The 24,219-nt window shown below is 45.7% G+C and overlaps 1 protein-coding gene across 9 annotated transcripts in view; it reads left to right on the top strand.

Annotated features, from left to right (window-relative positions):
- Positions 1-23,616, top strand: part of LOC135110595 (nephrin-like) — a 208,606-nt gene extending 184,990 nt beyond the window's left edge. For 2 of the 9 annotated variants that reach the window (XM_064023079.1, XM_064023078.1), the window contains 7 exons: positions 322-463; positions 2,905-3,035; positions 3,232-3,391; positions 3,519-3,812; positions 3,945-4,523; positions 4,622-4,683; positions 22,793-23,616. In XM_064023079.1, the coding sequence (XP_063879149.1) occupies positions 322-463; positions 2,905-3,035; positions 3,232-3,391; positions 3,519-3,812; positions 3,945-4,523; positions 4,622-4,683; positions 22,793-23,152 (1,728 nt within the window). In that variant the 3' untranslated portion in view covers positions 23,153-23,616. Of the gene's footprint in view, positions 1-321; positions 464-2,904; positions 3,036-3,231; positions 3,392-3,518; positions 3,813-3,944; positions 4,524-4,621; positions 4,684-11,368; positions 11,493-22,789 lie in introns of all 9 variants that reach the window. The other 7 variants (XR_010273327.1, XR_010273328.1, XM_064023080.1 and 4 more) reach the window with 7 other exon arrangements.
- Positions 23,617-24,219: the final 603 nt, after the last annotated feature.

Raw genomic sequence — 24,219 nt, 5'->3', positions numbered from 1 at the left:
TCTCTCTCTCTTTCTCAAAGTGTTTCTTTATTTTCAGACGTGTGTGTGTGTGTGTGTGTGTGTGTGTGTGTGTGTGTGTGTGTGTGTGTGTGTGTGTGTGTGTGTGTGTGTGTGTGTGTACGTACCTACCGGTCGCGGTGAATACAATGCACGGTGGACGTGCTTGCCTGACTCAACTCAGGTTAAAGAAGAAAATACGCAATATACTACCAGATGTTTTTAAATTCTGGTACACTTTTTTTCGGTGAGGATTTTTTAGCTTTCTTTTTCTCTTGCTGTCACTCACTTGGGTGGTCTGAATTTCCCTGTGTTGCCTTGAAGCTGCTGGAGGGGACGGTGACTCGCTCCACGCTTGCCTTCACCCCGAGTAGACTGCATGACGGCGCCAAGCTGACCTGCAGAGCCCAGAACACACAGCTGCCCTCGCGCACCCTGGAGGACACGGTCACTCTCACCGTATACTGTGAGTAATGTTCACCTTTCTTTTACTTCTCCTCCTTCTTGCTGCTGTTCTTCTTTTTCTTCCTGTTCTCTCCGCTTCTCTCATTTTTGGTTCTTTGTTTCTTCTCTCGTCCGTTTTTCTTTATTATTGTCGTTGTTTCAGTTCCTCTCGTCTTCTTAATCTTTCTTCATTTCATTATTCCTCTTATTCTTCTTAGTCGTGCTCTTCCTGTTATACTTCCATCTATCTTTTTGGGTTCTCTCTTCCCTCATCTCCATTCTTCCTTGCTATTGTTTTTTTCAGTCTTTTTTTTCCTCTTATTTATACTTCTCCGTTCCTTTTTACTCTTTCTCATCCTTTGTCCTCCTGTTCTCCCGCCACCTATCTTTTTTGGAGTCCTCTCTTTCTGCATCTATCTTTTTCCTTATCATATTTCTCGTTTCAGCCTCTCCTGTCTTTTCCATCTTTATTCATTTCTTCATTCTTTTCTTTCCCAGCCATTTCTCTTGTCGTTTCTCTTCCGGGTACCTTTTCGCTTGCTCTTTTCCCGCTTTTCTCTTCTTCCTCACTTTTATCATCGTGTTCCTTTTCTCCCCCCTCCCCCTTACCGTTCTTGTCAACTTACTTATGTATTTCGTCACCATTATTTTCCCTGTTACTCCTTCATTTACCTTATTATGTCATCATTTTATTCATTTCTTTCTTCTTCATCCTTCTTATCAAATTCCTTTACCGTCATACTTATCCCTCTTTATCTCCTCTTAAATTTTCTTTTCACTCTTTCTCTTCCCGTTCTTTCTCTATCTACCTTCTTGTCTCTTCGTTTTTCTTCTCTTCCTCTTCTCCATGTATTTTTTTTTTTTAAATCGCAGTTCTTCTTTCTCCTTTGAATCCTTTTCCCTTCTTTTTCTGCATTCTTGTAGTCATATTTTCTCGTCTTCCTCCTCCGAGAAGTATTTTTTCATCTGATGTCTTGTTCTTTCCTTTTGTATTTTCTTCTTGTCCTCGTCTTCATCCGTAGCCTTCTTTTCATTTTGTCTCCTGAATTTTACCCTTATTCTCATTTTTTTTTTTTTTTTTTAGCTCTTCACCTATTTCTTCTTTCTTATCCTCATCCTTAATCCCATCCTCATCCTGTCTCCTTGCCTTCGGTCTTACCATTCTCCTTTTTTTTCTTTCTCTCTCCTTACTCACCGTTCTTATGTTCATCCCTGGCCTTGTTCTCATTTTGTCTCCTTGTCCTCGGTCGTACTTATCCCTGTCCTCGTTTTTTCTCCTTACTCGTTCTCGTCCTCGTGAGATCCTTGCCTCCCTCCACAGGTGCGCCTCGTCCTGTCCTCTTATATGTTCTTTGGGTTGCCATTGGACGCGAATCGGTTCTCAGTATTCTTTTTTCTTTCTGGATTAGTATTTTTTGTTCCCTGCCAGCCCAGGATTAATTTATTGTTGTGGATGTCGAGGTCGTTCCCAGAAGCCTTGCAGGTGTGTCCAGCCACCTACACTTCACCACGCTCTTTGTTTTTCGAGGTGAAAATATTGAGTTGTGGAATTTGGAGACATAGATAAATGTTGACTAGTGCAAGGATAGGTAAAGACTGGTAAGGTGTGTAATGGTGGATGAAAATAAGACAAAATAGAAGGAGGTCAGACAAAAACTGGTGAAGTGTGTAGTAATACATAAAGATAAGTTTTAAGACAGAGAAAAACAAATGCAACGATGCAGACGGAGGCAAGGATAAATGCAAATTGTTATATGCAAGGATAGATACATACATAGATTGCGCAAGGAGAGATACAGACATTTGTGCAACGATACAGATCTTATATCCTTTGTGTATGTGAATATGATATGCTTCATTCTAATCATCAATTCACGTCTGTTCTTGTTTATATTATGTACATACTGCTGCAAGGATAGTGGTGCAGCAATAGACATAGATTAATGGATGAGAGTGAAGTATATTATATTCTTACGTACACAGAGGAGATAAGGTTCGAAAAATTAATAATGGAGCTTACGGAGTCATGGTCGGCAAATTAACTTTCTCTAATGAATTTTCTTCAGCGTGTTATTAAATCATTTGATGATGTATTTATCATCTAGCATATTGGTATTGCGTTAGTGTTTAATGATTATGTGTCTACCTGTCAATCTACCTCCTCCTCCTCCTCCTCCTCCTCCTCCTCCTCCTCCTCCTCCTCCTCCTCCTCCTTCTCCTCCTCCCCATCATTTATCAAGTTTTTTTGTCTTGTTTTTTTCCTATGCCTTCCTCACTGTTTACCCGCTTCCTTTGTCTCGCCTCCGCTTACTCACCCCCCACCACTCACACATACCCTCTACTCTCTCTCTCTCTCTCTCTCTCTCTCTCTCTCTCTCTCTTTCTGTCTATCAATACACCCCCACTGTTCAGCATTTTTCACGCTGCTGTTGTCTTCTTTAGCTCGGTCCCTCCTTCCCACAGACGCGCCCAGGGTGGAGCTGCGGGCAGGCCAGTCTCTCGTCATGAGTAACATCAAGGAGGGGGACGATGTGTACTTCGAGTGTGTCATAAGTGCCAACCCTCCTGTCCAAGGCCTGCGGTGGCTTCTGCAGGTGAGAGAGAGAGAGAGAGAGAGAGAGAGAGAGAGAGAGAGAGAGAGAGAGAGAGAGAGAGAGAGAGAGAGAGAGAGAGAGTGTGTGTGTGTGTGTGTGTGTGTGTGTGTGTGTGTGTGTGTGTGTGTGTGTGTGTATGTGTGTGTGTGTGTGTGTGTGTGTGTTGTGCTCTAATAACTTACGGGTATCGCCACAGGGAGATCTCCTGCGCCACAATCTGTCCGCTGGCATGATCCTGACCAACCAGAGTCTTGTCCTGCAGCGTGTAGGTCGCCACTCCTCTGGTCTGTACAACTGTGCTGCCTCTAATGTGTTAGGCACCGCCACCTCCAAGCCGCTCAACCTCAACGTGAAGTGTAAGTGAGCACCGGGATTGTTTGTTTGTGTGTGTGTGTGTGTGTGTGTGTGTGTGTGTGTGTGTGTGTGTGTGTGTGTGTGTGTGTGTGTGTGTGTGTGTGTGTGCACTCACCTGTCTTGTTACAGTCCGGCCGGTGTGTGGGGCGAGGCAGCAATGGACATATGGCGGCGCGCGGGGACAGCAGGTGAACGTGACGTGCCAGGTGGACTCCAACCCCGCCGTACACACGTTCCGCTGGGCGTTCAACACCTCCACCGAGATGGTCAACATTCCCAGGAATCGCAGCCGTGAGCTGGGGAGCCGCAGCATCATGGCCTACACGCCCAAGACACACCACGACTTCGGGACGCTGCTATGCTGGGCGGACAACGAGGTGGGGGCCCAGCAGCTGCCCTGCGTCTACCTGGTGGTGCCTGCCTGTGAGTTGGGCTGTGCGGGGAGGCAGCCGGTGGAGTCATATGGCGGGACACGTGGGAATGGAATTCTGTCTGATCTATATTCCTAACTGACATGCAGCAGACGGATGTCGCAGTGAGTTCTTGTTTCCGCAGCGGTGCCGGAGCCTGTTCACAACTGCAGCGCCTGGCACAACGCGAGTGCCGCGGGGGAGGTGGTTGTGGTGTGTGAGCCAGGCTGGGGCGGCGGCCTGACGCAGACCTTCTCCCTGGAGGTGTGGCGAGGCGGCACCACGGTGGCGTCCCTCGGACAGCGCGCCGAGCCCTTCTTCACGGTGACGGGTCTTGCCCCGGGCACCGAGTACGAGCTGGCAGTGGTGGCCTCCAACACGCAAGGCGCCGCCACGCCCACGCGCCTCACCCACCACACTCCCATAGACGTGGCGGAGAAGCGCACCAGTGCCGCTGCCGCTGAGTCCTTCGGTGTGGGTCTTGGCCTGATGCGGGCGATGCCCGTGGTGGTGGTGGCTGTGGCAGCGGGGTTGTCACTGGTGCTGTGCTCTGTAGTGACAGTATTAATCATCCGCTGCAGACTAGCCCGTGCACACGCTCACTCTCACGCCCACGCCAGACCCAAGGTGGTATGCGAGGACCCCGGGACGCTCACCAAGACCTTCGATGACGGCGGGTTCGACGTTCGTCAGCGGGATCCTGACCTCATCCTGGTGAAGGCCGGTGAGTAGCGCGCTGAGCTGAATCACGCCGCTTGTGTAGAGAGCTGCGCCTCAGGTGTACCCTTACCCTCCCAATGTGCTTTATTTTTCTCTCCACAGGCAGACGCGAGCCGCAGCCCAACGTCCCCGCAACACGCCCACCCACCTACAGCACCATCACCGTAAGTGTTTTTTTCCATGTTCCTCGTGTACTGTCCTGCCTCTTCGCCTTCTCCTCTTTATCTCACACTCACTAATGTCATCTGCTTGCCTCACCACCCGTGAACCTCTGCCTTAGAATAACACTACATATCCATATCAAATTAGTAGTTCATATAAGTATTAGATTTAAGCAATTGGAACAACTAAACGTCGCCATTACTGCTGCTGACTATGATGGTCATGATGATGATGATGATAAAAAAAAGATTTTGTGTTAATAATGATGATGTTAATAATAATAATAATAATAATAATAATAATAATAATAATAATAATAATAATAATAACAATAAATAATAAAATAATAATAGTAGTAATAATAATAATAATAATAATAATAATAATAATAATAATAATAATAATAATAATAATAATAACAATAATAATAATAATAACAATAATAAAAATAATAATAGTCTAGCATATAAAATATTAATGATAATAGTGTTGAATGAAATGAAAATTATCAGTAGTCAATGATTGCTTGAATAAATTATTACCAAGCGCTTAACGCATTTGCAGTGTTCATGTGTGTGTGTGTGTGTGTGTGTGTGTGTGTGTGTGTGTGTGTGTGTGTGTGTGTGTGTGTGTGTATACACATGTACATTTACGTACACACACACACACACACACACACACACACACACACACACACACACACACACACACACACACACACACACACACACACACACACACACACACACATACACACACACACACACACAGAAACATAACCAGTATTGTTCCTACGTCATAAGTTCAGTTTGTAATGCGATACGAGTTGAAGATTACTCAACGCGTCTGGTCAGTGATCGGAGAGAGCTGAAGGAGTACTTGACTGTTGAGTGATGTTATTTGTGTGATGCGAGCCGCCTGTTACCATGGCAACTTCCTGTTGTGTTATAGCCTATTGTACGATTAACGTCATCGGCATTTATTTCAGTCTCTCCAGCTCTTCAAATTTTTCTGTTTTCCCAGATAATAATATTTATTCTTCGGTCATTATACATTATTTATTTGTTTTCCTTTCAAGCCGCCAGCCCTTCTCTTGTTGTAAAAAGGAAGAAGTGGTCGTACAACGCATGATAACACTAAGTAAAACATTATTATGCTTCGTTATTGATACCTTAAAGAAAATCGTTCCCAACGCAAGTCTTCCATATGGTGTTTGCTTATCTATTTGTCCATATATTTGTCTATTTATTTGTTTGTCATTTATCTGTCTTTCCATACTATCTATCTATCTATCTATCTATCTATCTATCTATCTATCTATCTGTCTGTTTGTCTGTCTATCTGTCTGTCTGTCTGTTTGTCTGACCGGCAACTGGCCCCCTTATTAAGAGCGAAGTGCAGGTAGGCAGGTGTCTCCACCCGTCCAACTGTCTTCCTACCGATTTGATTGTCTCAGTGTCTGTCTTTCTGTCTGCCTGACCGCATTAAGACACTGAGTTGTGTGCACTCGCGCGCCTCGAGTGTAACACGTGTGCCCGCCTCCTGGGTGAGTATCGGAGAAACAGTAAACATGGAGTGCCGCTCACTGATAAAGAAGAGTGTTCAGCTCAAGCCAATTCATTGCCTATAAACTGGCCACACTTTATTTTTAGACCACACATATGCATAACTGGCAATTTCATTTAAGCTAGTGTGCCGTTATGCCCGCGCGATTTATGTTATTTGTCATTTTACTCAACATTAATTCATGGATAACATTCAAAAATGTGAAAAACAATATTGGGAGTTGAAAGGATATCAAATTGCTATTTGTTTATTATTGTTAGCTGTTAGTAAGTGTAGCAGAGAGAGAGAGAGAGAGAGAGAGAGAGAGAGAGAGAGTGTGTGTGTGTGTGTGTGTGTGTGTACCACCATGCCACACCACGTAGGCGAAATACTTGGTGGCCGAGGTTCCTGCTGGTCTGGCGCGGCGCCCACTTCATCTTTCCGCCGCTCGCCTCTGCACTGGCCACTAATCAAATTTGTTCTCAATCACGTTTGGGAAAGTGTAGTGGCTTAATTAAATTCATTTTCGTGGAGTAATTTGTTGGTCCGATTATTGAGTCTGTAGAGCATTAGACTTTAAGCCTTAGGGTCGGTGGGCGAGGGGCGCCGACCTGCCGTGGTAATGGCTTCAGGGTTGTACGTAATTCCGTGTGCTGTATTGTGCGCCAGTGTGGTGAGGAGGCGGCCTGGTGCTCTCCTCCGTGTCCAGCCAATACAGCGAGGACCACCAGCGTGGCCAAGGTCCGCGTTACAAGCCCAGCCTTGGCAGCGGACAAATTTATCCCATCCCTCCCACGATACGAGAGGCGGCGGCTGGGGCTGAGAATCTCCCCTTGAAACTGGACCCTGTGCTTGCTCAGGGTCCAGCAGTAAAACGACAGCGTGTGTGGCTGCCTGGAATGAGAGTCTGAATGGCGTGCTGAATGGACCTGTGGTCCATTTGACTGAGGCACCTAGTTTTTACCCCAACTTTAGGCATTTCTCTTCTTGTGGCTTTAAAACTCATTCTGTGTGCGCTGCATGCACGGATGAAGCAATTTTTTGAAAAATCCTGCCAGCAGTATGCACAGGGCTTATAGATTACTGTTATCCTTCAGTGGGCACCTGAGGGAAAGGTGATGGTGATAATGAAGATGATCATTATAATATCTATAGTCATGGTAATACTAATTGTTATTACACATGCTGTTGTGTTTCTTATTTGATTATAAGAAATATAAAGCGAAGCAAATTCAGATTAAAAGAGTTGCATCATCTTTTTTTTTTTTTTTTTTTCATTTTCGGTCAAACTTGGTGTAAACTCCACCTAGGTACACTCACTGTATTCTTGATTTGTTATGTTTGGAAGGGCTGAGCTGGCTGTGAGTGCCTCGTGTCAGCCAGCCCCAAGCTGTTCGCTACAATCCATGAGTGCATTGTTGATTCACTTTCTGGAGAGAGCAAGTGAGTCTCACTATGACTGACGATGAGCACGATTTAATTGAGGATGAATCCCGACGTGAGGTTTGCTCAAGCTCCTCAATGGGGCCGTGGTCTAATGAGGGGCCATTGTGAGGGGACTTAGTGTGCCTGTGCAACGTGCTGCTTGTTGCGGCCCCGGAGTGAACGTGGCTGAGGGTAGCAAATGGAAACCTTGCAAATTGTCAATATGGAAGCCGTTGGGTGTCCGGTTGAGTCGAGTCGGCAGAAGTGCGTCAAAACTAGGATAATTTTAGAGTTCTGATACCTTTCTCCACATTGAGTTTCAGAGTCCAGTGTTTATATTCTTTTCTCCACAACCTGACCTCCACCTACGCTATTCACCCTCTTTGCCTCTATCTCCCCTTTTCTCATAAGTTCCCTATCATTTCCTCATCTTTCCTTATTCCTTTTCTCCGCTCCTACCTCCCGCCATCCTTCCTTCTCCCACCATAACTCTCCATCCCCCCACCCCCTGGTCCACCACCGTCCTTCCATCTTGCCTCCCAGAATTCCTCCTGCCTCCATCACGCTTGCCTCCCGCGCCTCCTTCCTAATCCCTCTAAGCTAGGCTCTATTATCAAGCTTTCCCGGCTCCTTCGCGATGGTGAGGCGAGGCGAGGCTGAGGCGCCGCCACTAACACCCCACGTATTAAACACTCGTGCGGTAAATTTCCCCACACGTCCACACCTTTCCCTCCAAGACATGTCTGCGGCACACTCCCGGGCGGGCGTGATCTTTTCCTCCTGTACTCAGTGGCTTTTCCCTTGTTTTATTTGTCTTTATTATTATCATTATTATTATTGTTATTATGATTATTATTGTTGTTATTATTATCATTGTTTTTTGTTGTTGACATTGCTGTTGCTATTTTTTGTTGTTCTGGCTACTAAAATTATCATTACCTCGATTATCAGTGATGCATTGCCGCATAATGCCAAAGTTCAGTCGTTGCTTTTAACTTTGTCCGCTAAGATCAGTTCAACATGTGGTTTATTTCATTTAATACTAAAGCTTTATCCCCGTCGTCCAACTCATCATAAATTAATCCCCGTAAATTGACAAACTATAAGTCTATTTATGTAAACTAACTTCACCCATAATATCATATATTTAGTTAACTTTATCCATAATTTTATCCTACACCAGCAAGCGAGTACCAGTACCGCTGCCTCCCCTCCACCCCCTTGTCCCCTAAAACTCTGAGTCAGCCGCTCAAGGTTTCATTCGAGCCTCCAGCGGCATGTGAAGCGTTCTGTAGTGTTAAGTCAACATTCTCTCCATCTGAGGCTGCGAGGGAAGGCCGGGCCGCTCAGGAGGAAAACGGTTATGGCATTGCAGGATGGATCACCGTTATTGGTGAATGAAGCAGAAACTCCAGTGTATGAGGCGACACTTAATAATGAAGTATCGGTGGCAGGGAGGAGCGCGCCAGTGTGCCGCAAGCAGGTGGCTCAGGTGTAAAATGCACTTGGTTCGATTGTTCTAAAGTCTTCCACTAACGGCGACACAAGCTCACCTGCCGCCGAGGTGCTCTCCACCTGCACCTGCTCCCCACACACAAGTAATTGATGCTTTTAGCGGTGACTCGCGGGCTGAAAGACTCCATCTCAGATATGCTAGGCAGGGGACCAAGGTAGAAATTACACCTCAAGAACTTTGTCGCCGTGGTGCCACATATCCAGGGCAGAGCAAGAACAGGAAGCAGAACAGGCCACGGGAGACTATACAATGAAAATAAGTCTTCCTGGTGGCGGGTGGAATGGCCGGCCAGCCTCGCCTGTCTGGGCCTCGGCGACAGTTTCTCACAATGACTAATCCACATTCAGCAGGCAATATACATTCTGGCTTCTTTATTGCACATGTAATTTATCACTGGGTAATAATGAAATAGGATGTGATGGATGAGTGTAGGAAGCGCTCCCCGCCAAGACGTGACGGCTCGCAGCGGATGTCTTGCCTGAAACATGAGCTCATAAAAAGGGCGCGTGTGTTGTGTGTCATTTAGAACACTGGTGGAGGTTCGCTGACCTTATTTTGACCACTGGTGGCTTTCTGATCCGTGAAGAAGCGAGCCTTGCTGCGGTGGGTGAAATTCCTTTATGGTCGTGAGCAGTATGCCCGGCGGCCCCACGCGGCTCACCCCTCCGCTCCTCTCCCTTTGACATGCATGAGAGCCGCCGTGCTGGATCCAGGCTAACATTCGCCGTCCTGGATAAAAGAGAAATAATTCTGTTTCCGCTGCATTGACTCGCAGAACTAAGTGCTTTGAACATCAATTATATAATATTTTCAGGTAATTTATTTTCCCCTCATATCAAGCGTCAAAGAGTCATGTGGTTGTATGAATCGCCACTCAAGGTGAGACGGAAACTTCATTACCGGAGAGCTTTTATGATTTTAATTATTGAAACTATTTTAATCACACTCTTACCGCCAGCAGCAAAATGTTATGTGCTGCTCGGTGTGGAGGCCGATGCACCTCAAAATATCATTCCGCGTCACAAAATTAATGACTCACCTACGCAGAATTGTACGATATTACCGGAATGACAATGTGTGAAATTATTGACTGCTCCGAGCGCTGAATGGAGCTGAATGGAGGACTGGTACTGTGGCTGCATTGTGTGAACGCCACTTCAACCACTTCACGAATGTGTGTCTTGTTTACCGAGTTATGTTTGAGCGGGGCAACATGGAAAAAAAGAAAAGAAAAAGAAAGAAAAAGAAAGAAAGCCATAAAGATTTTGGTTTGAATCCATTGATCAGTCTTGGTTCGATGTGCTCAGAATGGGAAGGTTGTGTATTGAGTCTCTGTAAACCTCGTTGAAAATATAGCCAGCGGGTAATTGAAGTAACGACACTCCCCTCCCATTTGCTTCCCATTCAAAGCTACCATAAGGAAGGGCCAGCATGTTGCAACAAAACCTCAACATTTGCCGCAGAGATCCATTACATCCGCCACGCCATTCCTCTCCTGCTTCTATTGATTTTTGCTTTCACGTAATTACGTATTTAAATATTTGCGTATAGAAATTTAATGCTAAGTGAAGAAAATTAAGGGCATTAGTGTCCTTATTTGGTGAAGCCTTGTAACGTATGTGTGTGTTGGTTGCGTGTGTAAATACCGCTAATTACTCCGAGGCGCCTCCGCCCGCTGTTTATCTGGGAAGAATGATGAGGATGAAGTTTAATTTTCCGGCACCGTAGCTTTACTTCATCCTTATCTTAACATTAGCATAATACTTGTTAACACTGCTTTTTATGTTCCGCTTCGTGTGTTAATAGCGAGAGCGTAGGCAAGCGGCTTCAGGATATTGCTGGTTATTTCTGTCTTGCTGTTTGTGAGAGGGCGGCAAACTCTATCAGGTTTAATCGTTTAGAATTATTCCTTGTTAGAAATGTCACTGAATTCGCATCATCAGGAGCATATTGTCTTTTTGGGAAGAGGGAAATACGGTCACATGTTCTCCCTGCTTATAGTGAGCGTGTGTGTGTGTGTGTGTATATGTGTGTCAGTGTGAGTGTGCACGTGCGCGTATGAAGAGACACCTCGCGTCCAATTTGCAACACCAAGAGAATTAAAGTTCATCAATTTGCATTCATGTTTGCCGGTTCGGGATTTATATTTTGACCATTGTGCTCTTAATTGAACTCATTCCCGCCCCGGCACCGCCATTCAGGCACCGCTCCCTGGCATGTAGGCGCCCTGCGTATGCCTCAGTGGTGGGCGGCGAGGAAGTATTAAGGGAAGCGCCTCTCATCATCACCACCACCACCACCACCACCATCATCATCATTCCTCGCGTGAGTTGTTTTCTGAACGTAAGCAAGTTGTCAGTGTTCTAAGTGTTGCATATATATCCAAGGTTTTTCTAATCCTAGTGTCTTTCCTACGCGTCAAAAGTGCCTTCCTTGTTCATTGGTGAATACTGCAGTAGCTATTCAAGTCCCCAGTGCTTGATTGGGTAATGCATGTTTTAGTTTCCAGTACTATATGAGGTGACAGTACCGCCCGTGCATGCTTTGAAGGCACGATGACAGTAGGGGAGGGTTATGCACGCTAAAAGGAAAGTGCTTGGAGGACCCTCTCTCTCTCTCTCTCTCTCTCTCTCTCTCTCTCTCTCTCTCTCTCTCTCTCTCTCTCTGCACAGTTGCGGTAACTCTTGAATGACATGAGATAGTCTGATGTGAAGTGCTGAAATAATTTAGTTTCAGCAACATTTTCCGCCTCAAGTCTGTCCCGCGCTATTTTCCTCTTGTATTGCCCCCACACTTCACGTCTGCAGAACGCCATGAAATAATTCTCCTTTTCTGCTTCCATATTACATTCATCTCGTCCAACTCATGCCGGCGTGTTGTACAGAGGCATGGAGGGGAGCTGAAAAGTGAGAGGGGGAGGCTGGACAGATAATGCAGTTGTACAAGTAACTAAATTCATATGTCAGATAAAGGACGAGTATTGACTAACCATTGGTATACGTAAATGCATGTGCGTCGTAATCATAGTGAATTTTCTTGAGCATATCACGTAGTGTCAGTGTCAGAAACATGAAGATTTAAGACTATAATTCATCTCTGGTGGGTCCTCATCCCTCCCCTGCACCTCCTCCACCACTCACCTCGACACTTCGCGCAACTCTTGACATCTCTTGACAGAAAGAGTCATGTGCATACTGTTTCAGAATCACCGGTTCGTGTTTGCTCAGACGCGTGAACCGCTTTTGATATGTAGACACCAGCTGTTGGATGATATGTCTTGTTTATTTATGGTTAATATCTTCAATATGCAACAGGGGTAGGCGGCTAGACACACGCTGCCGTAGGTGAGTATTGCTCCTTGTGTATATGCATTAGTGTAGGGTAGGTGGCGCTGCAAGCCTCGTGTTTACTCTGCCCGTGTTCCATTTTTTTTTTTTTTTTTATCCGTGTTCCAGCAAGACAAGAGAATACTTGTTGCCTGTTCTCTAAAGGCAAATCCTTTACCATTCACGCTACAATGCTTCCATTTTATACATGTACACAATCTGAAAGTCAAAATTCATAAATACGGCGGCTCATGCACCAGCCTTCATGTTACTCCACGCTCATGACGGTGACGACTCTCGCTCACCTGGTATTTCCTGCAGCATTCTTTATATTAGTCTCTGAAATATTCGTTTTCTTGGATCTAATTTATCATCTGTGGAACATCACCTCATCATTAAGCTGCAATTTCATTCCTTCGTTCATTTTACAACTAAACTCAAAATGTTTAAGCTTTGTCTATGGTTCCACCTTCCTGTGACTTCAACTAACCTGATCTTCCGTGGACTCAATAGCCGTTGGCTTCTGGACAACGACGATTCACCAGAACTTTTTACAATGTTTTGTTGCTCTTGTCAGATCTCCTTTGTACAGGAAAGTAAAAAAATTGTGATGTCGGTGTTCAGATTCCAGTTGATATTAAGCTTTCACATCACTATTGCTAAGGGCAGGGTGATGACAGCCTCGCAGTGGTGCACGGGCAAGTCACTGCTACCTAAGAGAGGATAAAGATAGGTTGGGATTTGCGCTGTGCTGAGTTTTTTTTTGTTACATCACTCCGGCTTTCCGTTGATGCTTTGATCGGATCATCTCCTCCAGGTTTGGTGATGCAAGCAACAGCTGACTGTGGTGTTAAGCCTCTGGTTGTGCTATTGATGCTGACATGTCACTCGCTTGTTTTTTTTGTTTTTTTTTTTGCTTTTCTCGTATACGCGTTTCCTTTGTTGCAGTTAAGATTTGAAGTATTTTTCTTTTTCCTTTTTTTTCTTTTACATCAATACTATTACAGTGTTTCATTCATACCAGTCGCCCTCACGCTCCCTCTCTCCTGCCAGTCATCCCTTCCCCAGTCAATCTTACTCTGCTAGCCACTCCCACCCTGCCAGTCAGTCCTACCCTTACCGTCAGTCGGCCCCAGTCGCTCTTCCATTACTTGCCGTGCCTCAGAAGGTACTTACATTATAGACCCATCACGCTTCATGGCAGTTTTATACTTATGAAAAATCCTAATTGGGTATTTCATATAATGACCTCATGACCGGACCCAAAGTCTGGCAGAGGCTGTTGTCAGGGCTCGACAAAAATGTGTGACCCATTATAGCTTCAGAAAGTCTCCATCCTGTGGTGTATGATGTAAAGTAACGCTTAACTGGCGCGTGCATAATTAAGTGTCTAGTACATCGTTAATTAGTCTTACCTCAAGTTACAGTCTACACATTTCATTTTCTGCGACATTAGAAGGAAGGACGATTACATCCACCACAGAATATAACTCTCACCCTGGTATGCGAGGCGTGAAGGCGCAGTGAGGCTACCGGGATTGCACGACTTGAGGAAGAACCCAAGACTGTCTGTTCCCACATTAAAAGAAAATATTGAACGACACGGCGCTGGTTTTCTTGTTAAATGTAATAAGAAACCTAACTGGAAGCAGATGGGATTCCGCGTAACGTTTCTCTGCCGCTCACTGCTCGCATTACAGATCGAACGCCTCGGAAACTCCGGCGCTAATTAGTCGATGGATTTATTGGTGATGAATCCAGTGCCGAGTGGCGCCGCTAACGTGTTCCAGGTGCCCCTTTGTGCAGGTGGACGGTGTGCCAGAGAGAGAGAGAGAGAGAGAGAGAGAGAGAGAGAGAGAGAGAGAATGAATAACGTATAAGTGTAGGCTACACAGACTTCAGAGACATCTCAAAGTCAAGGGCCATAGCAGGTGGCTGTTGTGGCAGTGCGCCTCAGTTTGGTGACTTTGTGGATGCCTTGGTCGATGAAAGTGATTCTGTAAGGAGGTGCATCGCCAGCTGGTGCGCGTTGTGGTTAAGCTTGCTATCCGCTGCTTTATATTACCTAATCTTGTTCACCAGCTGACACTCATCTACCGCAGTGGGAGGGACTGGTCGATAAAGTAGTAGTCTTTGAGGGCGTCATCTGACTCCGGTAACTGTGGCAACCAAGACAATGTGTTGCCTTGTCAGAAGCGACTGACATACACAACAATGCCTCAAGTTGAGAAAGCGAGGAAATGTTCTTGGCGTCAGCCACCTCACCGTCGCCTGGACTAATTGTAGCAGAGTCAGACTTAGAACTGCACCCTCCCCTGGTCGCTTGGGACTGCTCAGCTAAAACATTAAGTTACTCAGAGGGGGAACGGGACACCAAACTGTGCATTACCTCGAGGGTCACCTCCGTCTGTATGAGTCTTAAGTCTCTACCTTCACCAGTATGTGAGGCAGATTAGAACATTTACGTTATCGAAATTTATGTTACAAAATAGCGAACAACGGATCAATCACGCTTCCTCGTATACGTGCGCATGTATCACCCTGGAAGAAAGGACACATTAACCCTCTGATTGGCAGGGTTCTCCTCAGTCTTCACACTCGTAACACGCTCTGATGCAAGTTTAGGGCGTCATTCAGGAAGACATCACTGACAGCAAAGGAAGTGGTCCAGTGCTTGATGATTTTAATACCTTTAGTTTTATTTTGTATAGTAAAACCGTCCATTATTCAGTGAAGTAACAACCATTATACTGTCATGAGCTATCAAAGATTAGCAGCTCCAGTACGTACAGTAGGAATGAACCAAGGGATTCACATGGAAAGGCGATAAGCCCTCCCGCCGTGGGTACTGAAGCTCTGGCCTTAATCCTAGCTATACAGACGCTGATCACGATTACCGGTATCCTGTGTTTGAAAGTTAAAATGACTTTGTTATCACGTACTGCACTGCGCGCCCGTCCAACTGCAGTGTGTGTAGTTTAGTCCATCTGCTTGTATCATTATTGGATCTAAATTGTTTCTTTTAGCATTTGAGACAAGGTCAATTAGATCTTGTTCACACACACACACACACACACACACACACACACACACCAATCGTTAACTGTATATTATGACACTCTCACTATCCAGGCTTCTCTACTACACCAAACTGTTATTTTTATTTTTATTTTTTTAACTCTTTGGTATTGGAAAACGAAATAAGGACCACATTCCTCTCAATCAACAAGTGTGGAATCGAAAGTTTGCGTGGGTCTCATTTTCAGAAGTGGCTGCTATTTCTTCCACATGGGAAATTGGTTTGAGGTTCAGTTATTAAATGAGTGGCTGTGAATTGAATTAATTGTGCGTCAAGTATCGAAGCAGTGTCACAAAGAGCGTAGTTGTTTTTACGAAGCTCCCAATCTAGAAAGGTAAATACTCCGGCGTACCTCCTGGTGGCTGTGTGAGGTACAGTCATCCAGAGAGATTAAGTAACTAAATGTACTCGGCTCAGTTCGTGACATTTAAACAGAATAATTCGTGAGAGGACACCTGGACCAGTGATCTGATAATGACACACACACACACACACACACACACACACACACACTGACATACACACACAAAAAAAAAAAAATGAATATAAACGCAAGAAATGCATTCAAGTCTGACCATGAAAGATGTGCTTTAAAAAGAATGCATGGCTAACGATGGAAAAGTCCTATATAAAAATGAATATTGCGGAAATAAAAGTTCGTCAGCCCTGCAGTAGAAAAATCTGTTTGGATCTCACAATATAAAAGTGTTGCAATCCCTGACGTGAAAATACTTTGAGATCGCGGCTTCCCTGCAGCTCTGTGCACTGGTTTGCCCGCGACAGTTTCAAGGGCGAGTGCACGTGTGTGTGTGTGTGTGTGTGTGTGTGTGTGTTGTGGAGAGAGAGAGAGAGAGAGAGAGAGAGAGAGAGAGAGAGAGAGAGAGAGAGAGAGAGAGAGAGAGAGAGAGAGAGAGAGAGAGAGAGAGAGAGAGAGAGAAACAGACACACCATTTATCTCCCCAGAAAGCCAGTGAGTCCCAGCCACGTGTTGTGTGTGTAGTTTTCTTTCTTGATTTGTCATGTCATGTTTTGTTTAAAGAAAAAAATGGAATGTGGTATGTTTTTGTTGGTTCTCCCTCGACTCTCTCTCTCTCTCTCTCTCTCTCTCTCTCTCTCTCTCTCTCTCTCTCTCTCTCTCTCTCTCTCTCTCTCTCTCTCCTCACACAGCCTGGTTTGCCCGTAATTACCGCGGAAAACACAACACACGAAATTATAATTAATTTCCCCTAAAATCGATCAGCTTAAATAAGTTCTGTCTTCTCCATTTTGGTAAAAGTTAATCAACGCGTCTTGCGGGTGAGTAATTAACCAGGTGTTCGTGGGAAGACAGGGGAGGGGGGAGCCGTGGAGGAGATAGGGAAGTGGGGATGGGGGAAGGGAGACTGGGGAGGGGAATGGGGAAAGTGGAAGGTGCAAAGGATGAAGGAGAGTAAGGAAGGATAGGAAGGAGGCGAAGTATTTTTTAGGGAGGGTGGAATATTAACAAGGCTTTCACGTCCTCGCCACCTTCACTCATGATAAGAAAATAACACAATTTGGAGAGAGAGAGAGAGAGAGAGAGAGAGAGAGAGAGAGAGAGAGAGAGAGAGAGAGAGAGAGAGAGAGAGAGAGTTGACACATTTTTCCTTTAAAGTTTGATGTTTTTTATCGAGCACTTTGAATGGTAGTTGGATGGCCCTCATTTACTCCCCATAGTCACCTGCCTCGCCTCACCTTCCCTTCCCTTCCCTTCCCTGCCCTTCCCTTCCCTGCCCTTCCCTGCTTTCCTTCCTCTCTCGTGGTGTCACTGATGTCTGTGTGACTCTGAATGAAGCACGATGGGACTTACCTATTATAATTATTTCATCTCCTGATAACCGTATCTTATTGACTAGATGTGTGTATGTGTGTGTGTGTGTGTGTGTGTGTGTGTGTGTGTGTGTGTGTACCACTGTCTATTTATCCTTATCTTGTGTTTGTCTCTACGAATTTGTAGTTATCTACTTCCCTTTCCCATCCCTCCCCACCTCTCTCTCTCTCTCTCTCTCTCTCTCTCTCTCTCTCTCTCTCTCTCTCTCTCTCTCTCTCTCTCTCTCTCTCTCTCTCTCTCTCTCTCTCTCTCTCCACACACACAAACACAAGGACACACTCATTTCTTCGTACCATTAATCTTGCTAGGCCGTGTGCTGGTCTTCTCGCTGCTGACGACCACTGTCTTCACAAATTACACTTTTCCAGCGTCCGGCATTTACTTCTACCTACCCAACATTTCTCCATTATTCATCAAAGACATTTACGTTGGTACAGAGTGGCCTTCCTCAATAAAGTGTTCATGCTTTTTACTCTGTATACGAAGGTGGAGGGTTTTCATACATAACACTTTTATTTGGGAGTGAGATACAAAAGTTGTGAGAATTTTAGGGCTTTCAGTTTTTTTTTTTTTTTTTTTTTAAGGTTGCCATCCCGTCAGTGTGTCTGATAATTACCTCGTCGTCCTCGGTGACGTTCCGTTGCCTCGCCGCCTGCAGCACTGTGCCTCGTGTACTGTGGAGGCGGAAGCCCTCTCCAACAGTATTATGTTAATGAAGTAATACCTCATTCATGAGTTGGATAATTACTTTACACACACGACATTCATTATGAATTTCATTACTGTCCTTACCGTTCCTTCAAATGGCGACTCGTTCATCATACCGTATAACACAGCCTGCCTGTACTCTCTTTTCTACTCTCCGTTGGTAAAGTCTGTAACACACACACACACACACACACACACACTCAAGTAAGAGTATATCCCTTGTAATGTGTTTGTTCTGTGGATGGTTCACAATCCACAAAACAGCTTTACTTGGCAAATGTGACCTGACTCTTAGGCCCCGCTGATCTCCTGTGGCCTTGTGTGAGTGCTGGCAAGAAGTGGATGGTGCAGCAGCGGTAGCAGCCTGTCTGGCTCCTGGTGGCTTCCCGGGACATGCTAGGCTGCTGACTTGCCGATGTGTTCACCCTGCCACCCACAGCCTCAGTGCAGTGCGGTCCCTCACCATGCAAACAGCGACATGGCCTCGCCTGCCCATGACAAAGGCGATACATTGTGCGCATGTTGAACCTTACCACACACACACACACACACACACACACACACACACAATATATGTTTGTGTACTATATATATAGATACAGAGATAGTTAGATAGACAGATACACTAACTGATGGCTAGATATTGTTGTATATAAAGGAAAACAGTAAAGGAAAGAGCGTAAGGGTCACCATGGCTCCCGAACTGCTGCAAATTCGAACAAGTGAGACTAACTTCAATTTAATTCGTGGCAAGAAGAGGGGGAGTCACTAATTGATTTATGCAGAGAGCGGACACCGCCCCCCCCCTTATCCTGTTTGCGCTCTCTCCTCTCTCTCTCTCTCTCTCTCTCTCTCTCTCTCTCTCTCTCTCTCTCTCTCTCTCTCTCTCTCTCTCTCTCTCTCTCTCTCTCTCATCACATTCTCTGTCGCTCAGTGGCAGCCAGCTTCACCTTCCCAACACTGAATAACGCAGCGGTACCACCGGTGAGACACAGACAAGTAAAGTCAATGCCATCAGCGCGTCAAAGATTTACGCCCGACTTTTACCTAAACTCTGAAATTCTTTCAATATTGCATCGGGTCACTTTCAGTTCAGTGGATTCCGAGGCTATATAAAGCGTATTTCTCCCACGGGATTGAAAATACCGTGAGAAGGAAGACAATTTTATTCCATGGATTCGCCAATTAACCGCATTATTTATCTATTTGTCCATTGCAGAGTCTGAAAATCACACTTATCTTTTAAGTACCTTAAGAATAATAATAACTGTTGATTTGTTAGACACTCTATTTCATGGATAAGCCGATAATCGAATGCTTTTAAAATACTCTCAAGGTTTTACAAATACCAAACCCATTAGAGTGTGCGTTCAATTTAATGACGCACACGAGAGGTAGGAGAACCAATAGTGGAATGCTTCAAAATATACTGTAGTTTTACAGATACCAAAGCCATTAGACTGTTTGTATTCGATTTAAACGCTGCACGTAAAGTGACGGGACTTATCTCAAGCATCGTTTTGTAAAGTTAGATTAGTGGAGATTTTTCCACAGCTCGGTATTGTTAGAGGGCGGATGAAACTTTCCACATCAGGCCTGGAAATGTAGGCAGTTAACGCGCCACAAACTCACCTCGACCCTTCACCCTTGACCCTCGCCTGCCCCTTGACTTCACTTTTCTCTTGAACGTCATGCACACAACTCACCTAACCTCACCTAAACTCACCCTACCTCATCTCATCTCACCATCTCGGGAATGAATTCTCTCTCTCTCTCTCTCTCTCTCTCTCTCTCTCTCTCTGACTGTGGTAATAAGTAACTAAAAACCTGTGACGCGGTCTTCAGATCAGCTTAGCCTCCCTGCCTCCCCTCGCTGCCCGTCAGTCAACACGCACCTGTGTACCCATCGTGGCCACGGGAGGGATGCCTTGCCTTGATCTGTGCTACGGTAGGATGTCCTATTATCCGTGAGCCCTCGCACACACACACACACACACACACACACACACATAGACACACGATTTGATCCTAGTCATATAATATAAAATTAATTATCATGATGCAACAATAATTTACCGTAAATGTTAATGCCGGTCAGCTAATCAAGGCATGACATGATCGCCCCGCCTGGGGTCCGGACGGCTCACGGCTCATCGGCACCCTCACCACCGCTGCCACGACAGTCTTCCTTGTCGGAGCTCACTGGACTATCAGAGAAACCTGCATGCACGCGAAGGGGGATTAGTAATTGCCACAAAAGATCCTTCGGTGACAGAACCGGCGGCGCGACCTCACGGAATGTTACTGTGTTGTATTATGATGCACCCACTGCCGGGGAACGCACCATCGCACCTCACGCCGCTGTCATTGCTCCTGGCGTGATATCCAGAAATCCGTGTCATTAGGGAGTGTCCGGATGGTATCATGCGCTGCCTTTGCAATCCCAGGACACATTCCGGAAGTCTCCTGCCAGCAAATCTCCATACAGACGCTTCCGGTCTCAGCAAATATTGGTAGGATCGATCAGCATTACTTACTAGATATTTACGGCAAAGGAGACGTGAAAAATGCTACAAACAAAAGAAGGAAAGCTTGATGCGCGCTGCCCCGTATACACACCCCGTTTTAGCTTTGATCCTTGTGGTCGTTCCCTTGATCTCCTTCGCCCCAGGTTGTTATTTAGATACATTTCGATGAAAGGGATTACTTCATCGGAAACTTGCTTCATTTCCATATGGCAGGAATTGACGCTAATAGATTATACAGCCAACTGTGTCTGATTCAGTGCCGCAGTGCGATCGCTGATTTAACGCGTGGCCGCACCAGCTCTACCTTATATCCTGTGAAGCCCCAAGTGGTAAACACGTCAACTTGTCTCCGCAGGCCGCTGTTCAGTGTGCAGGTCGCTCATCCACATGATAACACGGCTTTTCTGGATGATCCTTCTGACCTCTTAACCTTTCCTTTGGTACTAGCACACTCAATGAGCCGCTCTTACATAAACAATAATTAACGCGAGGCTCATCTTCATTCTTCTCCATAAATAGTGACGGTGCCATACGCATATTGTAGTTCAGATCCACAATGCGTCGAGTGAATACCTCCCGGCCGGCCCATCCAGTTCGAGGCTGCTAGTCTGTGTTCCAAGGCGCGTGAGACTCGTCAGGTTTCGGTGTTCCTGACACGTGCACGAGCAGCCCTTGCATTTTCAACAGATAGTCCGCAAATATATGCAATTTGTTCTTATTGAAAATTCATTGTTAAGTGAATGCATTACCTCAACACTGTATGTATTGCAAAAAGCTTTCTGTGTATTACGAAGCACACAAGAAAGAAAAGAATTGTGTTGAAAATATTTGTAACCCTCTTTAAACATTTTCTCGGTGCTGTCAAATACACCTCGTGTTATTTCAAAGATTACTGATGTCGTGAACTTATTGTGCTGAGAAAACGCGTCATTGAATGCCTTTGTATTTATCCCAAAACTTTGTTCCTTTGTTCCCACGTATGTACATTATGCTGCAGTTTGAACTATGTTTGGTGTATTAATTGTCTCGCGCTCAATTAATACACGAGACAGCAGAGGCAACAATACATGGAAGTAAGGATGAGTGCACAGAAAGGGGAGGCCAAAGGAGACCGGCGCGGTGTGAACTCTGGCAAGGGACGCAGCGCCTCAGATGGATTCATGAACCCGGAAACCTGTAAATATATACGTGTTTGTATAATTTCCTCTCTGTTTATTCTTGTCTTTGCAACGCTTTACTGTCTCTCTTGTCCATGTGTCATTTTCCTGTCGTCGTGAGGGGGAAGCGTTCCTTTTTGTCCGCGGCGCCATTACCATATTTATGAAGCTACATATGACTCGCTGATGTGATGACCAACTACGAGGCTTCGATAACGAGTTTGGTACAGCTGAAGAGCAGGCTGTGAACTACCCCCCCAACTGGATATGAGGCACAAGGTGGACATGTAATTAGCGTGCGTAGTGTGCATGCTGCTAGTCTGGAGGTCGCTCATCAGTCAGTCAGGGAACCAGCGGGCGTGGTGGTTAAGGCGGGGGCGCTGTGAGGGTGTGCCAAGACCCACCCGCAACATCAGAAACAGGAAACACCCTTGTGTCATTGCATCACTTGAAGGTATTGGATGAAGTTAAGCGATGTCCACTCGTTCGTTACTTACAGCGGTGTTGAAAATTTTGCACTGCGTCCAGCAATCAATGTATAGATGTCATCTCGCTACACTACATTTTTGGTAGTCACGTATATGATAATTATATAATAATCAATTCCTGCAAATGCTTCCTTGTTTCATGTGAACAGCTTGAATTTCCCAGCCATTTGAGAGCATAGTCTACGTTGGGGGCGGATGGGCGAAGCTTAAGGCATACCGTCTTTCAGTGATTGCCCCGGAGGCACACGTTGCCTCACTGCAGCGGCCGCTGGTGCAGGCGATGCATTGGTGTGTTTCTCTTTTTTTTCTTTACCAGTGTAGCCAGTGTTTTGATAACGGAATCCGTCGTGGGTGAGATGGCATGCTGGTACTTTAGAAAAATTGCGAATGTCATTTTAAGATCATTATTACGTGCGCCTTTTATCCCCAGAGTGCACCATGGGGAACCACAGCAGATAAGCTCTTAATAATGTCTTCTCTTCACCAGCAGAGCGAGCACGCGTCGGTGAGATCGAGCAGCCCTGCGGAGGGATCCTCGCTGGCCCACTCGGGCCGCTCCTCCGTGCCCCTGGATGGCGCCCGAGTCACCGCGGGATCCAGCGGACTTGGCAGCACCGAGAATGTCTCGAGCGCCGCCGCAATCCACACAGCGCCCAGAATACCTCGCCCCTTGATAAGTACACAGTCCCCGGTCCCTTTGGGTCGAATGGGTAGGTCTGCCTCTTGTTTAGAGGAGCAGAGATTACCTCTCACTTCCACCTCCTCCCTTCCCCGCCGCTCCTCCACCCTCGTCCTCCATCCCGAGTTCTTTCCGCTCAACCTCTCCACCAGTAGGGAGAGTTGTGTATAGTCAGGGGGCAGCTGCTCGCTCCCTCTGCTGCAGTGTTCGTAAGGTAGGTAACTAGCTGTTTCGTGGGTTTATGGCAGTATTTAGTGTTTTTACCAGTGTCAAAATGTGCTGCGTGCTTGCTAACGACTGTGGCGTGCTAGAGCCACTTTGTTCCCTGTCCAGAGGGAGTGTGCCACTGAGCGGGGGGAGGGAAGGCACTTAGGTGGCAGTGTTGTGAGTCTGATGGTAATGCCACACAATGTGCGTCGTGGGGAAAGATGTTCTTCACTTTGCAAAGGGAACTTTAGTTACCCCTTGCAATGAGGATTGACTGCAGATTGACTTTCCTCTTCACCACTCGTTGTTGGGAGTTAACGAGACTTTTTTGTGTAAATTTAGAACAAATGTGGCAGTGTGAATGAAGTTTGTGACCGTAATTGATGCTCCGGTGTATTTGTCGATCAAATAAAAGTGATTGAATATCATGGGTGTGTTATTACTCAACCGAATGTCTGATACAAAGCATCACTATAAATTACATAAATATAACAATGGTGCAACGTTTGTGAAACGAGTATGAAAATTTATCTTCAACAAGTAATGAAGCCATTACTGCTCTTCTCCAGCAATGCCCAGTGAAGCCTGTCAGATGAGTGATTTTATATGAAAGTTGGAAATCGATGTCTTGTGGAAGCAGACGGACAGGAGTAAAAAAAAAAAGTGTAAACTGGCTCCTGCTGCGTTGGCTGCGGCGCCCATCTAGTCAGCCGCGCATCCAGGCTAGTGGGTGTTCGCTGAGCTGTGACAGAAGTGTGATGTTACCCGAAACTGTGGACGTTTAGTGTTGCCTCGTCAGCTTCAGGCAGGCTACCGTGGCTTGAAGCCTGTACCGTGCTGCTGAAGCCATCCTGGGACGCCTCTTGCTGGAAATACTGCAGAAATTAGGGAAAAATAAGAAGTCACCCCATGTTGTTGGACCGCGGCCACTGCAGCTTCCCTAGGCGGCGCTGATGTGCAGGTAAGAACATTTAATCAGTTTAGATGGACTGTATCATTATTTGCAATGGTGTATTCACTTGTTTTCAGGT

Source organism: Scylla paramamosain, chromosome 20 (genome assembly GCF_035594125.1).
Source record: "Scylla paramamosain isolate STU-SP2022 chromosome 20, ASM3559412v1, whole genome shotgun sequence".
NCBI lineage: Eukaryota > Metazoa > Arthropoda > Malacostraca > Decapoda > Portunidae > Scylla > Scylla paramamosain.
Note: the sequence above shows the minus strand (reverse complement) of the source record. Positions and strands in the feature narration are given on the sequence as shown.